A 14,016-nucleotide genomic window follows, 5' to 3' on the forward strand; every position below is an offset into this window, starting at 1 on the left:
GAAGATTTTAAATTTCAGAAACCTACTTTTATTTCCAAAGCAGGGTATTTTATGAGGTTACTCACAGGAACAAGTACTGCAGCCTGCTTGCTGTAACCCCCACTCCTTTCCCTCCATGTCCTAAATAGCTATCCTCATGCTCCCCTTCTCCCAGTCTCTCCAATACCCTGAACTCATTTTCCAGTGCCTAACACTGTGCCACCAGGGTTCCAGGGTTGATCTACACGCTCAGACCTCCCATCCAGCACCTTCTCATATCCCCTATGTCACCAACACCTGTGTTCCCAACATCCTCAGCATGTGATGCCAAGCCTTCTGGTCTTACCCACTAAAGCACTTAAGTAACACCACAGCTCCCTATGATGCCCCCTATGATTGCTCCAAAACCCCAACTCACAACATCATATGCTTTACCTGGTTTTGGTTTGCTATCTGGGCAAGATGAACCAGGGCTATAGGAACTAAAATACCTCCTTAGTGCTAGGCACACTTATTCAAACAGGTAAGGGCCAGGTTTTACCAACATTTCCCTTTGTGGGGACACCAATTTGAGTCTGGCTTCTTTTTTGAGACACTGGTTTTCAGGAAACATTTAAAGAACTTCACATTTTTAAGAACTTTAATCCACAGACAAATGTGTCTGAAACTGATCCACCATGTTCAGAACTTACCAGAGGGCAAAGAGTTAACACAGACTTCAGTCTAGGCAACAGGACTATTTCCACAGGAACCAAACCCGGTTAAAAAATTTTCAGTTTTATAATGGAGTGAAACAATCACGTAGAAGTGGATTGAAACCGTTTCTTATTACTCTTTTGTGGGCCTGGATTTACTAGATGGAGATGCCAGAAATGTGCTAATGCACCCCAAAAAAAAAAAACCACAACACTTTCTGGGACAACTCCAGACTGCCTCAGTCTATAATTATTGTTTGTATCAAAATATCCTTTGGCTATACAGAAAAAGTCATTCAGTTTCATGAGTTTTTAAATGATTCATATTCTTGACTTGTAAAACCTCTCATCTGTCACAGATTACTCAAGGACTCACAAAAGGAAACCCTGAAAATTTTCCCAAAATGCAAATGGCTTTCAAACGAAAATATTTTGAAATTTCAAGAAACTTAACAGAAAGCCTTCTCATATCTTTGCTGAAGAAGAAGTGAGTGCCAGGACTGCAACCAGCAATTCAGGAGCAGAAAAAGAATCTTGTAATATATAAACCCACTTAAAGACTACACTCAGTAGAGCTGTATCAGCTCATTATTACCCTTAGCCCATGTTACCCAAATGCTTACAACTAAAAGAAGCAGCAAGAAACCCAAAGGAGAAGGGGTAAGGGGGACCTACCTATGAGATACATGCCGATCCAGTCCCCTGCATCCACTTCCTCCTTTATATCCCAGTATATCACTAGGTCCTGTGAATGCCCAATGGAGTAGTAGGAGCTGCTGACCATCAGGGTAGAGCGGCTGTCTGAAGTGACAAGATCTGTGTCACTGGTGGACCTAGGAATGGTGACCGTCTCATGGGCATTGTTCCTGATGTCCATGTTATGGAACTGGTCAGGGTTATAGCTGTATCTGAGAGGCTCTTTGCACCGGCGCCGATTTTGTGAATTTCTAGATGGAGACGCCATGGCTGCCAGGCCCAGGAACCTGTTTTGGTACAGATTCTGCGAAGAAAAAAAGAAAGGATCATATTTACGGTATTATTCATTTTTCAGCAATGTCAAAGCTCAGGAAAAGTTGTACATCAGAACGAGAAAGTAGATCTTTTTCCATTTGGCATTGCGAAGAAGAGGCATGAAAAGGTGTAGCAGGATACACAGTGGAACTCAATTCCTAGTCCATAATTTTTACCATGAAAAAAAGTGTAAGAGCAAGCCTTGCACCACCAAGCTCAGCCACAACTGGCAGTGTGTGAGGAAATTAATAGTAGCTGGGCTCCTCCATGTTAATGCACGCATCCAGACACAAACATCATATCAAACTGCTAGCCAGCCATTCCCTTTTAACATCAGGAGATAGTCTTCCCACTTTTGACAACCAGAGTTAAGTCTTCTCCCCAGTAATTCTTGTTAGATTTGCAGAGGAATCTTTCTTAAAGCACAGTCACCCCAGAGACAGTATCCCATCTGGAGAGACCAGTTAGCAGTGAGTAAGAGCTCTTTCTCCCTGCTGGATATCTGAAGAGTGAGAGCCAAGAAAATGGAGTTATCCTGTTACCAAAATAGAGATGTCTTCACTGAAGTGTAAATACAAACTAACTGTTGCCATGCCTCTCAGTACAGCTGATAACATCTGATGCTATTGCTCTGCTCTGTTTTTTGCAGTAGACTATGAGATACAGTGCACACACTCCTGGTAGGAATTTGGGAATGCACCGGACAATTAATGGTAATCAAGGTTACTGCAGAATAGTCATCGTACTACCAGCTGAAAAAATATTTAAATTCCAACCTACCTTCCTTCCTCAAGGCAAGATGAGTGACACGTACAAATGTGTTATGGTGCATGAGTTAAGAGCTCTTGCGAACTAGCAGATGGAGGATGCTTAAGTTATGACTGGGTTAAATTTTGATGTGAAGACATGCTCTGATACTGATCAATATACTGGTTATTTCTTACTTCTGTGCTGTTTGTTTTTTCCATTTTCTTTCCCAGCTTTCCCTCTTCTGTCCCTGCAGCTCTGCTATTTCAATCAGATTTTCATTATTCATTAGCCTTCCATTATCCATCTGTTGCCAGCCATGCTGTCAGGTCCATTAGATACAAAACCAGACAGCTTTCCAGTATGCTATGAAATACTTTTCACATGATCATAAGTCAAATCATCCTTTTGAACTCAAACAAATTAAGCGGAAGAAAAATCATAGCTCCTTTGTCCAGCCAAGCAGTTATTTAACCCTGGCTTTATTAAGGCTATGGTAGCACAGAAGAACAGTAAGTCCTGAAAAAATAAAATATTTTGTTTATATTAATTATTCCACAAAAATTGGTATTAAGAGACTTATTATTGTGTCTTAGGATTCTGTTGCACAAAAACTGTACCGAGAACAAAAAATGGCATGTTTGTACCCCTAGAATACGCTGTCACTTTGCAGACACTGCCCTACCACGCTTACAATCTGTTGACCCAAATCCTCACTTACTGCATTAAACAGGGTTTATAAGCAAAAATAGCTCCAGCAGGAATACCACACCTTATATTAAGTGCTGGCAAGATTGAAGCTAATAATGCAAAAGGCTACACTAGAGATACAGGAATAGAAGGAGGAAGGAAGCATGTGGGGGAACAAAGTACACGATGTTGTGTTTGCTATGCACCTAACTATGTCTTTGCTGCTTCTTTTCTAAGTTATATTTATTCACTGCTTGATAAAAGAGTTCACTTCATTGTATAAAGACCGATATTCCCTGTAAACAGAAAATGCATCTTTTTTATCAAAAACCAGGGTCTCACATGCTGTGAATATTTTCTAAGCTGGGATGCATTTGTGGACATGCACAACTACCACACTGTAGGCAGTAATTTAAAATCAATGGGAGTTTCTGCCACTTAGCGAAGAAGGCATCTTCTGTCACAGCAGTACCTGAGATAACTACTATTGGTTTTATAATGGTGAGATAGCATTGTGAAGAACTTCGAGCCCACTCTTCTGGATTAGACTGTGTCATTAACATGGGTTCCTTCACTCATAGCGCGCTACAAGAAAGCTACTTCAGTTCAAAGGCAGACATTTTATTTCTGGTGACAAATTACTCCAGGGATTAGCGGTTCTGCAGATACTTTCATTTTTGAATGTTAATGGATGTAGAGTATTAATTAACTGCATGCTGTCAAATTAAATTAGACTTAAACATTTAATTTTTTCAGCTTCAGCGTGACTTCACGCAGTTTTGATGAAAATGGTAAATTCATCACTATATTCTAGTTCTGTAGGTTCCCATTTTCCTGTATGTTGATGCCAATGGAACAAACGGCATAATCTGAAAGTAACCCAGAAGGCCACGTTCTCAAGAAATCTCTGTGTCTCTTATTTCCAGCATTGATTCTACACAAATATATTACTCTGCAAAACAGAAAATCCCCCAACTGAAAAAAAAAACCCAAAATAGGACAGCAGTCACACATAATTATATGGATTAAATGATACAGCATGGCTGTATGACTAAGTAGAAAAGAAGTTAGGAAAAACAGTTACTCTGCATTTCATTACCAACTTTGCATGTTTTCCATGCACCTGTCTAAAGCATGCACACAGCCCCAAGCCCTAGAGATAGAGTCCCATCCATAGTGAGACAGCTTAAAAAAAAAAAAAAAAAAATCACAAAGACATCCTCTCAATCTCTTGTGGAAGAATCTCATCCATCATAGATACGTAGTGTATATATATGTATTAGTACTACATATATATTATATTAAAAAAATATAGGGGCTTGAGATTCATATTTATTCTCTCTATCCCTCTGCCGAGGAGTGTACACTATACATACTAAGCTATACTCTCATTTCCAATATACAGGGTAAATTATAAAGCAAGAACAATGAATGGCCAAATGTTGACCCAACAGATCAAGTCTGGTTGTCAACAGAAACAAATCCCTTTTTGCTCCTGGCTCAGAACAGTCACTCCATAGCTGCTTCTACAGTCAGGTCTGTCCAGGGGTCTTTCTACCCCGGGGGCTCTCTGTACCAAATGATCCCCAGGGTTCACTTTCCCGCTCACTCCCCTCACCACTTGTATGATGGTTCGCAGTGAGGAAAGCCTTTGCTGATCAGGGTATCTCTGCATGTAAGACAAAAAGTGATTGTCTCCTCACACCTTTTAACCTTTTTGTCTCAGATTATCAGGTTTTGTCCTAAAAGGTCTCATCTTGCCACACTTAAGTACAACATGGATATGACATGTTCAACACGTGAGCTTAAGATTGTCTTAAATTGAGGGTGCCAATACTGCATGGGTGACTGATTCACTCTTTGGCTATTTCCTACACCTGAACTCATTTAGGACAGGAGGAATAAGGTGACAAGGATGTACAATATTTCAGTTATATCAGCAATGCCCAGTTACTTTAGTTTTCAACACCTGAAGAAGCAGATGTATAGTTCTTGCCCTTTACATTCCTCATTTGGACATACATAATATGTAATACAACATGCATAAGTAATTTTCAGCTTACTGTATAGTAGACAACTTTTAAATTAACATCTGTCAAGAAATGCAAAGATTGCTATTGGTGGAAAATACAGGTTTCCTACTACTAGCAGCTACTCTAGCATAAACAAGCATTTACTCCAATAAATTTAGTAATTTTCTTTTTAATATCAGTAACAGCCCTTTTGTGTACAGATAGCTGTGGCAACATGTATTTAGCTATAAAATGTTAGCGTGCTGAGCAAAACTACCTAAACGGACATTTTTTCCCCTCTCACTGTGTCATGGTTTTAGCTGGGATAGAGTTAATTTTCTTCACTGCAGCTGGCACAGTGCTTTGCTTTGGACTTAGTATGAAAACAACGTTGATAACACACAGATGTTTTGGCTGTTGCTGGGTAGTGCTTGTACTAGTCAAGGACTTTTCTACCTTCCTGTGGTCTGCCAGGTGCACAAGAAGCCGGGAGGGGAAGGGGCGCAGCTAAGAGAGTGGATTCAAACTGGCCAAAGGGATATTCCATATCATGTAACATCATGCCCAGTATGTTAACTGGGGGGAGCTGGATGGGGGAGGGAAGCAGCAATTGCAGCTCGGGGACCGGCAGCGTCGGTCAACAGGTGGTGAGCGGTTGTATCGTTTGTGTTTCTTTTTTTTCCCCCTTTTTTCCTTTTTCCTTTTTATTATATTATCATTTTTGTTATTACTATAATAATAATCATTATCATTATTCTAATTATTAAACTGTTCTCATCTCAACCCACAAGTGTTTGCTTTTGCTCTTCCGATTCTCTCCCCCATCCCAGAGGGGTGGGGGGAGGGCGTGAGCGGCTGCAAGGTGCTTAGTTGCCAACTGGGGCTGAACCACGACACACTGGCACTCCCTCTGATCTTCACAAAGTTCTGGAAACCTTTGTCTCTAGAGATCTACCAGCTACATAAAAGTCCTACTCAAAATGAGATTTCTGGAGGATTATCTGTGGGTAGAACTTGCCTCTTATTTATGTCACTTCATCCATCTAATGAAAACAAAGGTCAGAAAAATTAATTTAGGGCATTTTTTCCCCCACATAAATGCAACTGCAATCCCTAACAAGCTAAAGTAGGAAGAAACAGCTGAAAGTAAATGATAGATGGGATCCAATCGTAAAGAAAACCGATCTCAAAAAGGTACACATAGAAAAACCTGTAATCAGTAAATACCAAGAAAAAGTATTTGACAGATTTTCTTCCCATGTTGTCTCCCTTTCACACTCACACCCATCTCCTTGCCCGATCACTATTTGGCACTGGGACAGCAGAGACCTGTTGTCACCACTGCCTTCTCCTTCACCACCTGAGAAAACCATACTGCCTCCCTCTCCAAGACAAGAAGAATCCTCTGGCTGGAAGGCTTCACGCCATTATTGCTAGCTAAATTTCACAAAAGGATTCAGAGCTGCCATGCAGCCATTTCCCCTGGAGAACTGTAGGGCTTAATGTTAGGGATTTTTTTAAAATTTGGTATTATTTTAAATCATGCCAGAAAGCCAAATGATACTTTAGCAATACAGAGATAGCTCTCAGCTAAGCATTTGCAAGGATCTAGCTCAATTCTCTGTTCAGAAAATAGGAGCTGTCTTTTAGATACTTGGACTGATACCTGTTACTTCCTATTGCTGCTTTGTCAGAGAAGATGTATTTGTGCAGGTCAGGATGGTCGTATGACGGACTTTTACTATCCATACCAAAGATACCATATGATCGAAATACAACCCATCACTGAGCGCTGGCAGATGAAGAAATTACAGGGAACAAGGTGGCAATATTAGCCAGCATGACAGTGGGCTCAAAGACAGACATATGTAGTAATTCAGATGTCTGTAAGCATCATTACAACCAGAATTTCAAGGGCAAGTACCAAGAAGGACATAGATATAGCTCTGTATGATGGGAAGCTTGGGACACAGCACATTTATCTGTCTGAGTCAAGTCTGATATCATAGGCAAATCAGATGGGGAGTCAGTCTTTCGGTTGCTCCACCAGAGATGAAGGTTCGCCTGATAAGCTTTTAACCTTCATTTGCAAGGCTTATGTATTTTGTAAAAGACAAGGAGGACCCAAGACAGATTCAAAAAAAATTAGGGTAGCCTGATGAAAGTGATAAGTTATGACAGCAAAAGTCTTCTGACCAGCTTTCAGGAAGATAAGATCATGTGTATCAACAAGGATATTGTACTAACAGAAATATAAGGTAGTAACCACCTGTATAAAAGTTTTAATTGGATGGATGAGAGACAACATAAAATTATTTTTAAAACTTAGTCACAGCCCAGGTGTGAACACCCAGAGCAAAATCCTGAGGCTGCGCCAGAAAGACGAACAGGAGAGCAATAGTGCCTACAGTCATTGCAAAGTAATGTAATGGGACTCTGCAAGCCACAGCTTTGAGGCAGACCTTTAACTTGAAGGTGAGCCTACTGAAAGGGCTTTCAGTATGTAAAACAGTTTTATTAGAGCATAAATTAGAATCAGGTAAGTTCTGAAAGATTGGAAACTCAGCTCTGTTGGGTGGAAGAGTAAAAAAGCTGGATGAAAGCAAAAGAATATGAGAATGAATCTTGCTGCTACTCATTACAGGGCAGGACCTTCCCCTCCAGCGTTGCTCTCAACCCAGCAACCTGAATTCCTTCCTCAGAGCAAAATCTCCTTCTTTTCCTAGCCCTAAAGACTTGTTGCAGGATCTGTTCCCTGTTCTTCCCAGCAACCTTCTCATCTCCACTCCCACCGCAAGCCTGCTGCTCTCAGCCTTTTCCCCATCAGCTCCCCCACCTGTAGCCCAGAGGGCCCCTTCGCTGCCACCAGTCAGCAGCTTTCAGGGGAGGCACACTCTCTCTCTGTCGAACTCTGAGCCAGGAAAAGGTAAATAAAATACACAGATTTCTTCCTTTTTGCCTAGGGACAGCCCTCTTAATGCAGGACATGGTACCTGTGCAGCAAATTGTAAACCAAGAGAACATTTGCATTTTCCATCACTGGGCACAGTACAATTGACTACACAAAATGCAGGGCAACGCAGAGGTAAGAAGAAATACAGTTCAAAAGTAAGCTAATCAAAGTTACCGTTTCAGCTATCATATCTGCCCCCCATCAGCCTACTCCCACCTACCACAACTATTTACTTGTTTATCATCATGTGAGAAAAATCCCTTTGGACATTTGAATTTTGGAATAATTGTTAGCATAACTCTTAGCACAAAAAGGATTTTTAAAGCATAGCTTATAGTACAGCCAAATTCACTAAACAAGGCCTTATAGTGCAAGGAGCTATATAAAATCTTCTCCAAATGGTTCCGCATCTGACTTGCTGAAAACATAAAACCCAACAGGAAAATCATCAAGCTTCAGACTGGAGAATGCAATGAAGCCAAAGATTTGGAGAACACAGAGAACTTCACTGGATTGGGCCATTTATTTGAGAGGCACAGGAATGGTTTCTCAGAGCTCCAAAGGTATTATTTAATAGCATGAGGGAGTCACAGACTTCCATGGTCTACTGATGCCCTTTTCCCTGCAAGATATTACAGAGCATATAGATGAAACTGCTGCTCTTGGGAAAACTGAAATGAAGGCTGCAAATGTTTCAGAGGGATGCATGCCATAATAATACTGGACAACTAAGTGCGTTTGTCTCAATGTTGCACGTCTATGGCACAATACATATATTTATGCCTATAATAAACACTAATCGGAAATCAAAGCCATTATACATCAACAATGGGGCAAATGGATGTTATTAGGTAGTTCATTTTTCCATTTCCTGACCTTTGTGCATTTCCAGTCTAGCTGTACTACTATGTTAATGTATCCTCTTACATTTAACTTTGCTTCAGCGATGTGCAAATCATTGCACAAATCAGAATCAAAATGAAAGAGTTGGCCTCAAGGACAACCCAGCAAGGTTCAGTGGTGGTGGGTGGGATTGATTCCCGATGCAGGCCTATTAGTCATACGCAGCAAAAGCTGGCAGCGCACTAACCATAGGTACTCTTAGCATCTACAAAGAAAAAGTACAATTAAGAGCAGTCCATATTTTCTGAGAGCACTTAAATGGTTTCCTTGGCACAAGCAGATGGAAGCTGGAATAAGGGGCAATGATTGAAGGGAAATTCTTGGAGTTCAGAAAAAGAAAGAAAAAAAATTAACTGTTTTTTTTCTTCTCTTTCTGGAAGAAGTAAGAAAGAGTGCTGTCTAATAGAACCCAAGAGAGCATGCTGAAAGATACAAACATTGCATTTCCAATGAAATGATTCCAAGAATTAAGATTTGTACTCCTGTAAGAATATAAACCAGTTTCTGAAAAAAAATGACATTTAACCAGTTTTAGATGAGGTTACTCCAAGCTTCTACATTGTAGACTACTTCTGCGTAACTAAGAGCAATTAACAATCTTACATTCAACACATTTGTACTGACACAGTGATAATTCACTCACAGTTCACTACATAAAGCACTGGGAAGTTTCTGCAATAGAATGCAGCTAAGGACAAAATTAATTTCTTAATTTCTCTTAAATCAGTAGCAGAAAAACAGTCTTGTCTCAGCAGTTTGGCACAGCAAGGGATGATAAACAGCCATCAGACTTACCCACTACAGAAAAAAAGATGTGGAAACATTGCCAGTATTTTTAAATGACATATTCAGGTACACAAGAACAGGTAAACATACAACATGGCCTGAATATAAAAATCTCAAAAATATAACCATGACAAAATAATAAAAGGGCCAAAATGGTAATATCTTAAACCAAGATAAACAAAACAAACTTAATTTCCTTCTATGACAAGGTCACCCACCTAGTTGACCAAGGGAAGCCATCGATGTAATGTTTTTGGATTTCAGTAAAGCTTTCCATACTGCCTCTCACAGTAGCCTCCTGGACAAAATGCCCAGCACACAGCTGGATAAACCTGTAATGCAGTGGGTGAGCAACTGGCTGGTGGGTCGGGCTCAAAGGGTCATAGTAAATGGGGTTGCATCGGGCTGGTGGCCAGTCACTAGCGGGGTTCTGCAGGGATCCATCTCAGGGCCAGTACTCTTTAATGGCTTCATAAATGACTTGGATGCAGGACTGGAAGGAATACTAATTCAGTTTGCTCATGACACAAAATTAGGAGGAGCCATTGACACTCTCGAGGGCAGAGAGGCCCTGCAGAGGGATCTAGACAAATTACAGAGCTGGGCAATCACCAACCATGTGAAGTTTAACAAGGGCAAGTGCTGGATTTTGCACCTGGGACACGGCAACCCTGGATGTACATACACACTGGGGAACAAGAGGCTGGAGAGCAGCTCTGCAGAGAGGGACCTGGGGGTTCTGGTTGACGGCAAGTGGAACATGAGCCAACAGTGTGCCCTGGCAGCCAAGAGGGCCAACTGTGTCCTGGGGTGCATCAAGTGCTGTATTGCAGCCGGTCGAGGGAGGTGATTGTCCCGCTCTACTCTGCACTGGTGTGGCCTCACCTTGAGTACTGTGTGCAGCTTTGAGCGCCACAGTACATTAAGGATGCAAAGCTACTAGAGCCTGTCCAGAGGAGGGCCACGAAGTTGCTGAAGGGTTTAGAGGGGAAGTTGTACAAGTAGTGGCTGAAGTCACTTGGTTTATTCAGCCTGGAGAAGAAGAGACGGAGGGGTGTCCTCATGGTGGTCTACAGCTTCCTCACAAGGGGAGGAGGAGGAGGAGGAGGAGGGGCAGCTGCTGATCTCTCCTCTCTGGTGACCAGTGACAGGACCCGAGGGAATGGCAGGAAGATGTGCCAGGGAAGGTTTAGGTTGGCTATTAGGAAAAGGTTCTTCACCCAGAGGGTGGTGGAGCACTGGAGCAGGCTCCCCAGGAGGTGGTCACAGTGCCAAGCCTGACAATATTCAAGAAGCAATTGGACAACGCCCTCAGACACATGGTGTGAATTTTGGGGTTGTCCTGTGCAGGGACAGGAGTTGGACTTGATGATCCTTGCGGGTCCCTTCCAACTCAGGACATTCTATGATTCTATAAGGTAACACTGCACAGCTTCACTCTATTCTTTCCACACTACAAGATTAAAGAAATAACCTTAGGATCTGCTCAGATTCTACTCTCAAATACTCCGAAGTCCACAATGCTCACCTTTGATGGTGCTTTACAATGCACATAACGGGAAATTTTTATTTTTGACTTGGTTGGTTTTAAACATCAGAAGCAGGCATAGAAGTTCTACTGCAGTACCAGACAGAGTCAGGACAGTTATTACCTCTCAACAGGTTCAAGGTGAAGCATTCGTTGGTAGGACAACACACCCTCTCAAGAGAGCATCCTCCTGTCCCTAAAGGTCAGTGTGGATCATGCCAGCTTCACAGATACACAGTACTAGTGAGCGTGGTGCCAGAGACTAAGAATCTCCATTCGTCATCTTTCCAAACTCAGGGACAATATTTGTGAATAATAATCACTGCAAGAAGGAAAGAAATCATTCTGTACCAGGCACTGGTACTGGTTTGATCTGCTATTTAAAAGTAAAGAAGCATCACTCAGCAGAGAGTTGTCCCAAAAAGCCTGTGCGACCCACACTGGTCTATTTAAGAATCATCACTGCATTCATCAGGTCCACTGCACAGCTAGACTCTGCTGGTCTCCCAGGAACGTTACTTACTCCAAAGGGCTTTTAGGAGTGAGGTAAGAACAGGGACGCTCTTCAGCTCTGCAGGTTAAAAACATTGCTGCTCTTCTGTGAAGCTATTAACTGACACTCCTACTGAGAAGCCCTGACCATGTTGGATGCCCTGTCTCAGATTCTGCACAGCACATAATAATAAACAACTCTTACCTGACAGATTTTTATAACCAGTGGCTTCAGTTCTTCAAGTACTTTGTCCATGCAAAAGACCGATGTCTTTAACAGCACTAACAGGGGCCCAGATTCATCCAGCTCAATCATTGAAGACTTGAATCACCTAATTTAGGAATGCAGGTTCCCAGGACTCCCTGTGTACTCAGGGGGAAGAGACAGGCTCATACTTAAAGACTTGAGACCCAGGTAAGGCTTTCTTTCCTAGAGAGGATTCAGCTCCACCTCTCTTCATCACCTTTTTAAGGAGTCAATGACTGTTGGGATCGTAGGTTAGACACATTAGGTGAGATAGGAAGGAGTGAGAACTGTGTATGAACCTCTGAAGCTATAAGATTTTATATTATATAAAGATAAGTGGCCAAAGCACTCCTGAGGGTGGCAGAAAATGTGTATTTTAAGTACATTCAGGCATGTGAAATAGAAACATAAGGCATATTAAAAAAAAACATACTGAACTACAACCTGATTATTTAAGAATAGTCTCATTTTCTAGCCAGCTATAAAATTGCAAACTAGATGGTACATCCAGAGAAAGTCAAAGCAGAGAAAAAGAAAATACTCAGTATACTGTATCCACTTTATGTACAGATCTTTTCAAAAGTTTTAATACCAGTAAATGTAGCAGAGGCTTGCAGGAAAAGCTGAAGACATCTTGCAAAATTTAAGAGACTACTAACAAAATGCTGTAAATACGAGTTGCAGAAAGATACCCAGTAATGTACAATGTTTCCCAGAACTGTCAGGTACAGTCATTTCTCTGCTCAGAAGTAGTCCCACATTTCCCATATCTCTTCCCTGGAGTCCAGAGACTCCTCTGAAAATTTTTTGCAGAAAAATAATTTCTTATGATATGTAAGAGTTATAAAAATCCCACCATTCTCTACCATTAAGAATGTATTATACTTTCCACCCTGACAACTGTTTTACTAAAAAACAAAGCTTGTGTGATGTCTGTAGTGCATATTGCTACCAGATGGAGGAAAAACATTATCTAATGTATTGCATAGGTATCAAGCATAGCTTATTATGTATAAAACACACACACGCAAAAAGGGCATCAGAAAGCAACTAAGCACAGATATAGAAAGTAAAGTTTTTAATATTAACCTCCCTTCAGACACGAGTATGCATCTTTGCAAATGACAGGTTCACATGCATATGTATCAAAGGATTTATCCTGCAGAGCTCAGATCTACCCATGTAGTATTCCCACCATCCATGGTTCCCTCTCTGCCTGGATGCTCCTGTGTGCAGCACAAACCGATCCATAAACACACACCACAAGATGTTCATGACCTGTAAAATTTCTGTCAACACCATGAGTACCATTCCCTGCAAGAGCTGCATATAGTTTCCCTCCTGTCTCCCTCTATCCCAGTTCGTCAGTAAGTTCCCTGTTCCTCTGTGCCACATCCCTCGCATCACACCCAAGTCATGCTCCCAGGTGACGGTGCATCTTCCTCTCCTCCCCATCCCTTTTTATTCTCAAGGCATATCTCTTCTTCCTCACTCATCTCTATTACCACGCTCCCCTCACTCATAGGTAGGAAGGGATAAGGCACAAGGCATCACTTGCTGTACCAGCCACAGGACAGGCACTGGATTAACACGTGGGGACAAACAACACATGAAAGGAGGGATGGAAGGAGGCTCTTCACTTATGGTTCCTTCCAGCTGCCCATGGTGGCTGACCCCCACTCCACAGCAAAGAGAACATTTTAAATCTCCTGTTTAATTCATTGCCCCTACACTCTGCCATGCTTCTTACACCCATTTGTATTTCTTTAAAAGTGATTTGAAATGTTGGTATCTTAACCTCCGCAGGCAGTGAGGCAGGGCTGAGGCAGGCAGGTATTATTAGAAGGCTGTTGAGTATTAATGCCTACATCAACCACTCCTTTGATCTACAAACAACAACAAACCATTGCGATAAACCAGTCTCTCAGGCAGACACCAGCTTGGGAGCATGCCCTCAGCTCCATCTTCTACCT

At 41.7% G+C, this 14,016-nt stretch overlaps 1 protein-coding gene across 4 annotated transcripts in view; it reads right to left on the reverse strand.

The window, feature by feature from the left end:
* HECW1 (HECT, C2 and WW domain containing E3 ubiquitin protein ligase 1) overlaps nucleotides 1-14,016 on the reverse strand; it is a 273,075-nt gene that overhangs the window by 181,149 nt on the left and 77,910 nt on the right. For all 4 annotated transcript variants that reach the window (XM_064443833.1, XM_064443832.1, XM_064443830.1 and 1 more), the window contains one exon: nucleotides 1,350-1,674. In XM_064443833.1, the coding sequence (XP_064299903.1) occupies nucleotides 1,350-1,674 (325 nt within the window). The remainder of the gene's footprint in view (nucleotides 1-1,349; nucleotides 1,675-14,016) is intronic.

Source organism: Phalacrocorax carbo, chromosome 2, assembly GCF_963921805.1.
Source record: "Phalacrocorax carbo chromosome 2, bPhaCar2.1, whole genome shotgun sequence".
Lineage (NCBI taxonomy): Eukaryota > Metazoa > Chordata > Aves > Suliformes > Phalacrocoracidae > Phalacrocorax > Phalacrocorax carbo.